Genomic DNA, 12,645 nt, shown 5'->3' with positions numbered 1-12,645 from the left:
AGATCCTTCTTTATGCTGATTTTGTTCCTAGAAAACTCATTTCCCAGTGCTGGCTCCTCTTCCTCTACTTCCCTTTACACTAGGCATTTCCTCCGTTTCTTTTCTTCTGTCTCTTCTGCCCACCTGGAGTCCCTGGGTTATGAGGTACTTTGATCTCTTCAGCTATTATCTGCATTCTGCCTGCTGTAACCCCGGCCCTGCCTGGGCCACAGGTCCATGTGTTGAACTGCCTACTCAGACCCCTGGGGCTCTGTAACATTTGGCAGCAGTAACATTTTGCCAGAAATTCTGATCTGTAAGGAATGGGGAGGTGTGTCCTCCTGTAGAATATCTCGGTTTTCATCTTTTTTCCTCTTATAACAAAACAAAGTAAAATTAGTTCTTTGAAGAAAAATGACATATAACAAATAGCAGATATCAATACTACTGATAGTGTTGAAGTGTAAACCCCGAAAGGTCTTGTTTTAGGGAAGAATCATGATAGCAATTGGTAAAAGAAAAAAGGCTGGCGGATGCTGAGAATGTACCATTGTGGTGCCTCATAAAAATGTGATGAAATAATGTTAAGCCTTATTGAAAATTATACCCTCTAAATACTATTAAGTAACTGTTTCATTTACTGAAGTGAATTCTCTGCGTGTGTTTTTTTCCTAGATTTTCCTCTTTAAAAGAATGTCATTGACGAGTCAGAAAATTATGCAGATTAATAATGAGCCACTCCCAGAGATAAAACCAATAGGAGACCAAATAGCTTTTAAAAGAAATAAGAAAGATGCCAACCAGAACCACATGGGGCAAAATCATCAGGATACCTCACCCCCCAATATGGAGAGAAGGTCAAAATCTTGTACAGTACTTTGAATCTATGTTTGTGTGTTCATGGTCACCAAGCACATTGTAATTAATACTTGAAAAACTTCTTGAGTTCTGAAAGAAATTTCTGATGAAAAACTTTTAAAGATATAACTTAATATCTTTTATCTGATTTGAATAGTATGACCAGTTTTGATGTTTATTTAAATACTGACAGTTTTGACAAGCAATTTCAGAATATGTTTATCTCAAGCTCTCCTTCAAGTGTTGTGGCCTTAACTGTTCAGTGTTGCAATATAAAATATATTTTTATATGTGAAAGTTAAATTATAATATTTCATAGTTTTGCTAAACAACTTTATTATAATTTCATAAGACAATATTTGCAACCTCATGACACTGTAACAGTTTTGAATGTATTTGCAATTTTCAAAAACTGAGTCAAAATTGTTTTGAATGAACATATTTTAATAAACTACATCTGGTCAGTTCCACTGTTTAAATGGATGAATATGAATAAAATTTGGGGGTACTTGGAGGTATCAGTATACAAAACAGGGGCAAAAATATTAATTTTAAAATATTGAAAGACATAAAATGCGTTTACCTTTGAGTAAAGAAAATAGGAGGGCGACTCTGTAAACAGGACATCTTTGTGGAGAAACTGTTGAGGTTTGACATGAAAACACTGTAGGTTATGTGGTGTGATCTGCACTGTTTGACCATGCCACAAATCACCAACCTAGGAGAACCAGACACAGCCTGGCTGGCTCATTCCAGCTGTCTCTAGCACTGACAGTGGTAACTAGGGTTGGCTCCGCCACAAGAAATAGGAAGGGTAAAGCTGCTAAGTCAGGTCGAATAGAAACATTGCTTTCCTATGCTCACAGATGCTACTTTGAGCAACTCAAAAAAAACTGAGCAACTGCCTTCATTTTTCCCATTCTAGCTTCTGACTAAATCATTTTCTTATTCAATCACAGCGACCATTGCTCCATTTGAACAGATAAACTCCATCTTTGTGTTTCATGCACAAGGGCTAAAAGGATGTTAGTCTAGAATAGACCTGATTTTGAAATCTTGCAAAACAATCTCATACTACATTTAGTAGAATTCTTATATTATTAAAGGTAAATTTAATAAAAAATGTTTGCTGTCGCCACTATAGTACAATATTTTTATTTTAAGAATACTTCACCAAAAATATAAACTATAGAAACCAAGTGGAAGTGAAACTCACAAATAATACTAAGACATGCCAAGTGTGATAGGCAAGATATCCTAAAATGGCCCCTGAGGTTCCCGCCTGCTGGTATATGTGCCCTGAGTAATCCCTTCCCCTTGAGTATAGGGGGGAAACTGAATATGATGAGCTAGTACTCCATTGCTTATGTTATATTATGTGGAGAAGGTGAAATATTTTGCAGATATAATTAAAATTCCTAATCAGTTAACGTTAAGCAAAAGAGAGACAATCCTAGGTGGGCCTGACCTAATCGAATTAACCCTATCAGAAAAGCTCTAGATATCAGAGTTGGACAAAGTCACAGAAGCAGCCTTGTGTGTGTGTGTGTGTGTGTGAAAGTCGCTTGGTTGTGTTCGACTCTGTGACTTCATGGAATTCTTTAGGCCAGAATACTGGAGTGAGTAGCTGTTCCCTTCTCCAGGGCATCTTCCCAACCCAAGGATCGAACCCAGGTCTCCCTCATTGCAGGCTAATTCTTTACTGTCTGAGCCACCAGGGAAGCCCTGAAGAAGGAAACTACCATGTTATAGAGAGAGTCATGTGCCAGAGTGAGACGCCTCTAGGATCTGAAGGTCCCATGTATTCTATAACTGCAAGGCACTGAATTCTTCCAGCAACCAGTGACCCTGGAAGAGGAATTTAATGCTTATATTTGACCATAGCCCTGGCTGATCTTGATTGCAACTTTGTGAGGCCCTGAACAGAGGACCTAGCTAAGTAGTACCCAGGCTCCTGACCTATGAAAACTACAAGATAATAAATAAATGTCGTTTTAATCCACTAAGTTTATGGTAAATTGTTATGCAGCAGTGAAAGCTAATATCAGTTTTATTCTGGGAAAGGGCCTCAGATTAGAAAGTTGGAAAGTCTTCATCTCGGGAGTGAAGGAATATTTTATTAAATTGGACAGAAAATGCATTTAAATCAGGGATCGCATAACTAAAGTATTTTCAGAGGCTAAACAGATAAGCATATTGGAGCTGCTGCCAATCTGTTCTAGCTGGTAATTGCTATTTCTCATTACTGGGCCCTGTATTGCCAGACACTCAGCTGTTTTCAAAAGAAGCTGGAAATGTAGGGTTTTAAAAAATTTATTTATTTTTCAATTGAGGGATGATTGCTTTACAGAATTTGTTGGTTTCTGCCAAACATCTGCATAAATCAGCCATAGGTATACATATGTCTCCTCCCTCTCGAACCTCCTTCCACCTCCCACCCCATCCCACCCCTCTAGCTTGTTACAGAGCCCCTGTTTGAGTTCCTTGAGTCATAGAGCAAATTCCCATTGGCTATCTCTTTTACATATGGTAATGTAAGTTTCCATGTTACTCTCTCCATACATCTCACCCTGGAAATGCGGGGTTTTATATAGGCAGTTTATTGATGTGCATGTCCATGCGTGCATGCATGTGTATATAAACAGGGAGAACCAAACCGTAGCTGCAGGCCCAATTTTGGCCACGAAGGGCAAATTGTGACTTCAGTTTTAAACAAAGTACATTATTTTGGCAAGAGAATTTTGTTTACAAGGAAAAATATGTTGAAATAATTAATTAAGTCCTGGATTTATCTCAGTTGTAATCTTCCCTTGTTTGGCCTCTGGAAATGAGAGTTAAAGAATTACATAGAAAGTGATCGTTCTGCTAAGAAGGTAATTTTTTGTTGCATACAAATGTATACTAAGCCTTCTTGGGAGTATGGGGTGTTGAGGGAGAATGATGGAATATTATTATCTTGAATATAATGAAGTAAGATATTTCTCCTGGAGGAATCTACATTAAAGTTAAAAGACAACAAACAAGCTTAATAGTAAGCAGCCAACAATTATGATGGATGACTACTTTGGCGTACTGTTAGTACACAATCCTAGTCATTGAAACATCAGGAAATAGTATCCTAACCCTAAAAGTATTTACAAAAGTTACAGCAGGAAGTCTTATCTGACCAGGGCAAGCTGCATTCCCAAATTTGCTTTTATTTTCATCTGATATGATATAAATATGTATGTTATGATAGATGAAGTGAAATGAAAGTTGCTCAGTCTTGTCCGACTCTTTGCGACCCCATGGACTACAGTCCATGGAATTCTCCAGGCCAGAATACTGAAGTGGGTAGCCTTTCCCTTCTCCAGGTATGATAGATGAGATGTCTTAAAGGTAAGGTTAGCAGTGGATTAGAGAGCTATATCTAAATTTAAATGATGGTACTTATTTTTACTTTAAGAAAACTTGTCTGATTTAGTGATAAATATCTATCCCAAGGTGAAAAAATGTTTTATATTCTAGAAAAGCTTTTGAAGTTTATCAGAAGTAATCTTCACAAGTAATTTGTTAGAATTTGTCAAAATATTAGCACAATACTTCTAAAATTTTACAGAATTTTCCCTATGAGCTTTTTTGTTATAACAAGTTTTCTTTTATAATTTCTATCAATTGCTTAAAATCGTTAAAATTCTGTACATAGGAATATTTCAGTTCATATTTTTAGGTAGTTTAAAATTTCCAACTTGGCATCATATTTATATTAACTCCTTAATTGGTATAATTATTTAACTTACTGTATATAGTAATTAAGAATTAACAAAAGTTATATAAAAATGTAAACTAATTTGAGAAAACTTTTTAAATTGAATTGAAGCTTTCATATTTGAATTGAATATTGATTTACAGTAGTATGTTAGTTTCAGGTTTGCATCAAAGTGATTCAGCTATATATGTGTTTGAGTGTATATATTTTAGGTTATTTTCCAATATAGGTTACTACAGTATATTGACTATAGTTCTCTGTGCTGTATAGTAAATCCTTGTTGTTTAGTCTATTTTATGTGCAGTAGTTTGTATCTCTTAATCCCATACTCCTAACTTATCCCTCCCTCCTTCTCTTTCCTCTTTGGTATAACCATAAGTATGTCTCCAAGGTCCATGAGTCTGTTTCTCTTTCGTATATAGATTCATTTGTATTATTTTTTAGATTTCCATGTATTGTTGTTTAGTCACTAAGTTGTGTCTGACTATGTAACCCCATGGACTGTAGCCCATCAGGCTCCTCTGTCCATGGGATTTTCCAGGCAAGAATACTAGAGTGGGTTGCCATTTCCTTCTCCAGGGGATCTTACTGACCCAGGGATCAAACCTGTGTGGCAGGCATCAGAAGGCAGATTCTTTACCTCTGAGCCCCCCATATAGTATTTGTCTTTCTCTGTCTGACTTCATTTTAGTGTGATATTCTTTTAGGTTCATCCATGTTGCTGCAGTCGTTATCTTTCATTATTTTTTATGGCTGAGTAATTGAGTAATACATATATATCCATTGTTGTTGTTGTTCAGTTGCCCAGTCATGTGATCCCATGGACTGCAGCATGCCAGGCCTCCCTGTCTCTCCCCATCTCCCGAAGTTTGCCCAAGTTCCTATCCATTACATTGGTGATGCCATCCAGCCATCTCATCCTCTGATTCCCTCTTCTCCTTCTGCCCTCAATCTTTCCCAGCATCAGAGACTTTTCCAGTGAGTCAGCTGTTTGCATCAGATTACGAAAATACTTGACCTTCAGCTTCAGCATCAGTCCTTCCAGTGAGTATTCAGGGTTGATTTCCCTTAAGATTGACTTGTTTGATCTCCTGCTGTCTAAGGGACTTTGAGGAGTCTTCTCCAGCACCATAGTTTGGAGGCATCACTTCTTTGGTGCTTCGCCTTCTTTCTGGTCCAGCTCTCACAACTGTACGTGACCACTGGGATGACCATAGCCTGGGCTGTATGGACCTGTGTTGGCAACGTGATGTCTTTGCTTTTTAACACACTGTCTAGGTTTTTCATAGCTTTTTAACACACTGTCTAGATTTGTCATAGTTTTCCTGTCAAGAAGCAATCGTCTTCTAATTCCATGGTTGCAGTCACCATCCACAGTGATTTTAGAGCCTGAGAAGAGTGAAATCTGTCACTACTTTCACCTTTTCCCCTTCTTTTGCCATGAAGTGATGAGACCAGATGCCATGATCTTAGTTTTTTTCTACTATTGAATTTTAAGCTGGCTTTTTCACTCTCCTCCACCTTCATCAAGAGGCTCTTTAGTTCCTCTTTACTTTCTGCCATTAGAGTGGTATTATCCACATGTCTGAGGTTGTTATTTCTCCTGGCAATCTTGATTCCAGCTTGTAACTCATCCAGTCTGGCATTTCGCATGATGTGCTCCTTAGAGCACATATAAGTTAAATAAGTTAAATAAACATATAAGTTAAATAAACAGGATGACTATAAATAGCCTTGTTCTCCTTTCTCAATCCTGAACCAGTCAGTTGTTCTGTTCATGGTTCTACTGTTGCTTCTTGACCTGCATACAGGTTTCTCAGAAGACAGGTAAGATGGTCTGGTCTTCCCATATCTCTTGAGTGTTTTCCACAATTTGTTATGATCCACATAGTCAAAGGCTTTAGAATAGTCAATGAAACACAGGTAGATGTTTTTCTGGAATTCCTTGATTTCTCTGTGACCCAGCAAGTATTGGCAATTTGATCTCTGGTTCCTCTGCCATGTCTAAACCCAGCTTGATCATCTGGAAGTTCTCAGTTCATGTAATGCTAAAGCCTAGCTTGGAGGATTTTGAGCATAACCTTACTAGCATGGGAGATGAGTGCAATTGTCCGGTGGTTTGAACAGTCTTTAGTACTGCACTTCTTGGGAATTGGGATGAGGATTGACTTTCCAGTCTTCTGGCCACTGCTGAGTTTTCCAAATTTGCTGATATATTGAGTGCATCACATATTAAAATAGCATCATCTTTTGATTTTAAATAGCTTTGCTGGAATTCCATCACCTCCACTATCTTTATTGATCTCCTTGATGGAAAGAATACACAGAGGAACTGTACTAAAAAAATCTTAATGATGTGGCTAGCCACGATGGTATAGTCTTTCACTCAGAGCTAGATATTCTGGAGTGTGAAGTCAAGTGGGCCTTAGGAAGCACTGCTTCCAGTATAGCTAGTGGAGGTGATGGAATTTCAGCAGAGTATGTGATGTACTTATTTTTTTAATTGAAGTATAGTTGATTTGCAATGTAGGGTTAATTTCTGTTATACAGCAGTGAAATAAAATCTGCATTAAATCTGTAGATTGCTTTGGGTAGTGTTGCCATTTTAACAATATTAATTATTTCAATCCAAAAACATGGGATATCTTTCCATTTCTCTTAATCATCTTCAGTTTCCTTTATCAATATTTTACCGTTTTCAGCATATAGGTCTTCCACCTCTTGATTAAATTTATTCATATGTATTTTTTGACATTTTTTTTACTTGCTTTTTCTGATATTTAATTGTTAGTGTAAGGAAATATAACTGGTTTCTGGATATTAATCTTGGATTCTGCTACCTTACTGAATTTCTTAGTTCTAATAGATTTTTAGGTTTGTTTTTTATTTGTGTTTTTGGTTTTTTTGGCTATGCCACACAGCTTGCAAGATCTTAGTTCCCTGACCAGAGATTGAACCTGGGCCACTGCAGTGAAAGCACCAAGTCCTAACCACTGCACCACCAAGGAATTCCCTAGTTCTAATAGTTTTTATATGGAGTCTTTATGATTCTCTATATAGAGTACCATGTCATCTGCAAATAGTAATAGTTTTACCTTTTCCCTTCCAATTTGGATACCTTTTATTTTTTTTTCTTGTCTGATTACTGTGGTTAGGACTTCCATTACTGTGTTGCGTAGAAGTAGTGAGAATGGGCATCCTTGTCTTATTCCTGAATTCAGCAGGAAGGCTTTCAGCTTTTCACTTTTGAGTATTATGTTGGCTGTGGGTTTGTTGTAAATGTCTTTTATTATATACAACTATGTTCCCTCTACCGCTTTGGTGAAAGTTTTTGTCATAAATGGATGTTGAATTTTATCAAATGCTTTTTCCGTATCTATTGAGATGATCATGTGGTTCTTTTCTCTTGTTTCTGTGTTATATCACATTGATTAATTTGCATGTCTTGAACTGTTCTTGTGACCCTGGAATGAATCCAACTTGATCATGGTGTATGATACTTTTTATATATTATTGGATTTGTTTTGCTAATATTTTGTTTAATATTTTTGCATCAGTATTTATCAAGGTATTGGCCTGTAATTTTCTTTTTTTGTAGTGTCCTTGTCTAGTTTTGGTATCAGGGTGATGGTTTCATAGAATGAATTTGAAATTTTTCCTTCTTCTTCAATCTTTTGGAATAGTTTAAGAAGCAAGTATAAGTTCTTTGTATGTTTGGTGGAATTTCACAGTGTATCCATCTGTTCCTGGACTTTTGTTTTCAGAGAGGTTTTTTTTTTTTTTTTTTTTTGTCTTTTTATTTATTTTTTTTATTTTTCCAGTGGGTTTTGTCATACATTGACACGAATCAGCCATAGAGTTACAGAGAGAGTTTTTTTTTTAATTAATGTTTCTATTTTACTTCTGGTGATCAGTCTGTTCAAATTATCTATTTCTTCTTGACTCAGTTTTGGCAGGCTGTATATTTCTAGAAACTTTTTCATTTCTTCTACATTGTCCAATTTATTGGCATAAGTTCATAGTATTCTTTTATGATTTTTTTAAATTTCTGTGGTATTAGTTGTTATTTCTCCTCTTTCAGTTATTATTTTGTTTGTTTGAATCCTCCTTCTTTGCTTTTTGATAAGCCTGCCTAGAGGTTTGTTGGTTTTATCTTTTCAGAAAAAAAACAGCTTTTGGGTTTATTGATCTTTTCTATTGCTTTTTATCTGTTTTATTTCCTCTGTAATCTATATTATTTTCTTTCTTCTGCTGACCTCGGGTGATTGCAGTGGGTTGTAGTAGGAGAAGAATGTGACTACAGAGTGATAGTAGGAAGCAGTGTTTTTGGAGTGATGGAACTGTTCTATATCTTGATTTTGGTGGTATTGCCTAAAACTGTACATTATAAAAACTGTACATCCAATGAAGGTCAATTTTATTATATTGATTTTTTACAATAACATCAAATACACTTTTTAAAAAACCTAATTCAGTCAAGCAAATTAGGTGGACCTTAAATAATGAGACTTGAAAATCTAACTTTTGATCTAAAGGTAAAATTTGGGTTATCCTAGAGTAGTAGTTCTTAGCCAAGGGTATATGTAAAACACAGGAAAGTTTTTCAAATGTGACTGTCTATGATCTACCTGGTTCTGATTCACTAGGTCAAGGCTAGGACTGGTTATGTCTCTTTAAAATAGTTTCCAAGGTAATTATGATCTAACATCAAGTGCAGAATAATCTACTTGAACTGACAAATTATTAGAAAACTTCAGAATGTTATCTCTCACAAGCAAACTACTATAATAATTAGAAGAAATTTCCACATCATTTTCTTTGAAAGATCCTAGTTGTATTAGTCTTAGTAGTTAAATTTCTGTAACAAAGACTCTCCAAATCTGAGTTAACACTGAGTGTTTATTTCTTGGTCATGTCAGAATACACCAGCGGTGTATAGATGACCTTGCTCCACACAGTATTTCAGGAACCTTGTCTCTTATCATTTGGTGGCTTTAGTATTCCCTTGGAGTCTTGCCATCCTCCAGGCCTGGAAGTTGTATATATCACTTATGCCCAGATTCCACTGGCATTCAATGGCATGGGCCCAACTTTCTATAAGGGAAACTGAAAAATGTTGGCTGATTGTGAGCCTAGGAAAGCAAGGACTCTACACAATGGAATATACTTAATCTGTGTGCCAATGGAGGGCATGTCCTTGTATTTTCACAAATAAGAGTGAAGGACTGTGGAATACTTTATACTTTTTATAATTTAAAACTCATTATTAAGATGTTGCCAACAGCATAAAAAGCCAAGTTTCCAAAGCACAGTTGTGTGTTACTAAGAATACTGGAAAATACATAAAAGAGTTTAATTTAGGCTTTGGAGGCCTCCCACCCTATTTCTCAGCCTATTATTGCTTTTGATCACAAGGACCTGCTGACATCACCCCTGATTGTGTCCCTTGTACCCTAGTGAATGGTTTTGCCCTCTAGGTTTTGTTGATCACTTCTGTTCTTCTGCAGTGTATTCAGTGAAGATCCACACAGATGTGTTTCCTCCCTTCCTACTTCCCATGCTGTCATAGGGACTTGAGAAAAATTCAGTTATTACACATTATTACAGTATATAAAACTGTTATCTATATCCACAACATGTGTACTGTATGTCTTAGCACATATGATAAATAGGATGTGGTCAGTGAGATGAATATCACAGAGGTACTCCAAGAAGAATGCACACGTGGAATGTAACCTTACCCCATTTTTCATTAAGAAAAATGCTAGAAAAGTGATTCTTTGGCTTGTGTGGTAGTGATGGCAATAGCATTTATACATGTGGGAAGAGGTAGAAAGAGGAAGAAATAGAAAAGTAGAAAATATCTATGATCTACTGAAACAGGAGTTTATCCCCTATTTTTATATAAGGGCCTAAACATCAAACAAATGAAATAATCAATACATTTTGTCTGTTTCCTGTGTTTGTAACAGACTGCATTTGCATTGATTTGAAAGCAAGTTTTGTTTCCAAGAAGAGATGGCTTACAAGGGATTTTATGCCTCCTTCCCGCAAAGCTGAATAGAGTAACATAATTGCATGGTATTTGGGCCATCTTTCACAATCATTAATAAAGGGATTACTTCAGCCACAAATATATCAAAGTAAGTATTTTCAAGGGTCAGAAGAGAAAGTACTCCAAAAGACCACACCACAGAGTCTTCAACATGAGGTCAGTGTCAGAACTCTATCATAGGGTTATGACTTCACAGTGGCAGGATTTTTATTTAGAAAGCCAGCAAAGTTTACTTCCAACAAGAATTGAAATATAAGACACAGAGTTCAGACAGTGTGTGGGAGAAGCAATAAAAAAAGGAATAAGAAGTATATGTAAACTGATAAAGTCAATGTCAATTAGGCAGTGGGTGTTTGATTTGCAAGCCTATATGTCGCTTTTTCCTTAAAATTCCCGATTCTGTAGATTTTGAATTCTCAAAAAGAGGCCTAGCTTTCGTCAGGATTGGTATCTAATACTAAGGGGAATGGTCATAAAAGAGAAAATAGAGAGTTGGAAGAAATGTGACATTTTGTAAACTATAGGCAGTAAAAAGAGGCCTTGAAGGGATTGAAATAGCTATGGTTGAAAGAGAAATGGAAAACCAAATAACGCAAAGAAACATGCACCCCCCAACCCCGAACCATTTGGATTTAAGCATAGGTGAAGAAGCTGAAGGAGTTTGGTTGCGTAATACAAGCATAGTACATTTTCGTTTGAGCAACTACCTGCCATGCCCAAGTTTCTGAAAATAATACAAATGGTTTTATCAATGATAAAATAGCCTACCAAATGCTCTAAGTCTTGGGGCAAAAATCTGACCTTTCAGAAATTACTGCAGGAAATTTCTTCTTATATTTGTGTAAGGCTCAGTGTAGTTGGAAAATTATTTTAATATTTCAACAATTAGTTATTAACCACCTCAAAAGTTCCCAGAAAAAGAGGAAATAGAAACATAAGCAACATTTGAAAATAATTTTCTTTTAGAAATTGTTTTAGTAGGAAAAGACTAGTAATTTATCCTAACTGCCTTTAAAAAATGGAACTTAAAACAGTTTTAAACTCCTTTGTTAAATTTTTTTAACACCTTCTGATATTTAAACACCTTTGTTAAATTTTTTATTTCAGTTATTATACTTTTCAACTCTAGAATTTTCATTTGGTCCTTTTTTATGATTTTTATTTCTCTATTGAGATTCTCTATTTATTGACTCATTTTTTAACATATTTTCTTTTAATTCATTAAACATAGTTTTCTTTAATTACTTGAACAAATTTATAATACCTACTCTGAAGGCATTCTCTGCTAAATCTAATATCTAGGTCTACTCAGAGTTGATTTCTATTGACTACTTTTTCCTGATTTTGGGGTACATTTTTCAGTTTCTTTGTCCAGTAATTTTTGGTTTAAAAGTGGACATTTTTAGTAAGATTTTATAGAATATTTCTAATAACTTGATTGTTTTATTTTTCTGAAAGTTTTTTGTATAGTTGTTTGTTTGATGCTTAGTTACTTGTCTGAACTTAAACCATAGAATCTGTCTTCACCTACCTCCAACCCCCACCATGTCACCTCACTCAGCATCTACCTGCTGATGTCTCTATTCAGATTTTTAATTAGTTTTACATTTTAGCCCAACTTCCTAAAGGTTGCCCATGTGTCTGAATAGCTTAGTTGGTTAGCCAGTTAATTTGGCAGAAGTTGTGTTCAAACAGTTGTGCTCGTTGGACTTCTCCCCTCTGCCGATTGAACTGTGCATGGTTAAGGAATGCACTCCAACTTGCAGCCAGTTCTTGTATTTCCCTTGGCTTGCACTTTTCCCCAGGATCTTTTGGATCTTCCCCATATTTTTAGTTTAGCAGTCCATGTGTTGGTGTGGACTTACCTCAGCACTGCTATGGTTCACTGGTTTTAGGATCTCCCCATTAAATATCTGGCTGTAATCAGCCCCAAACTAGGACCTCAGCTTTGGAGTAGCAAAGCTGGGAAGATTTCCCCCTCTGTTACAAACCAAATTCATCACTT

The 12,645-nt window shown here is 36.0% G+C and overlaps 1 protein-coding gene across 3 annotated transcripts in view; it reads left to right on the top strand.

Moving 5' to 3' along the window:
• Positions 1-10,702, top strand: part of RPGR (retinitis pigmentosa GTPase regulator) — a 67,288-nt gene extending 56,586 nt beyond the window's left edge. Inside the window, exon 18 of one of the 3 annotated variants that reach the window (XM_065915218.1) lies at positions 10,558-10,702. In XM_065915218.1, coding sequence (XP_065771290.1) covers positions 10,558-10,578 — 21 coding nt within the window. In that variant the 3' untranslated portion in view covers positions 10,579-10,702. Of the gene's footprint in view, positions 1-654; positions 1,354-10,557 lie in introns of those variants that run through there. The other 2 variants (XM_065915216.1, XM_065915219.1) reach the window with 2 other exon arrangements.
• The last annotated feature ends 1,943 nt before the right edge of the window (positions 10,703-12,645 follow it).

This window comes from Muntiacus reevesi, chromosome X (genome assembly GCF_963930625.1).
Source record: "Muntiacus reevesi chromosome X, mMunRee1.1, whole genome shotgun sequence".
In the NCBI taxonomy this organism is placed as follows: domain Eukaryota; kingdom Metazoa; phylum Chordata; class Mammalia; order Artiodactyla; family Cervidae; genus Muntiacus; species Muntiacus reevesi.
Note: the sequence above shows the minus strand (reverse complement) of the source record. Positions and strands in the feature narration are given on the sequence as shown.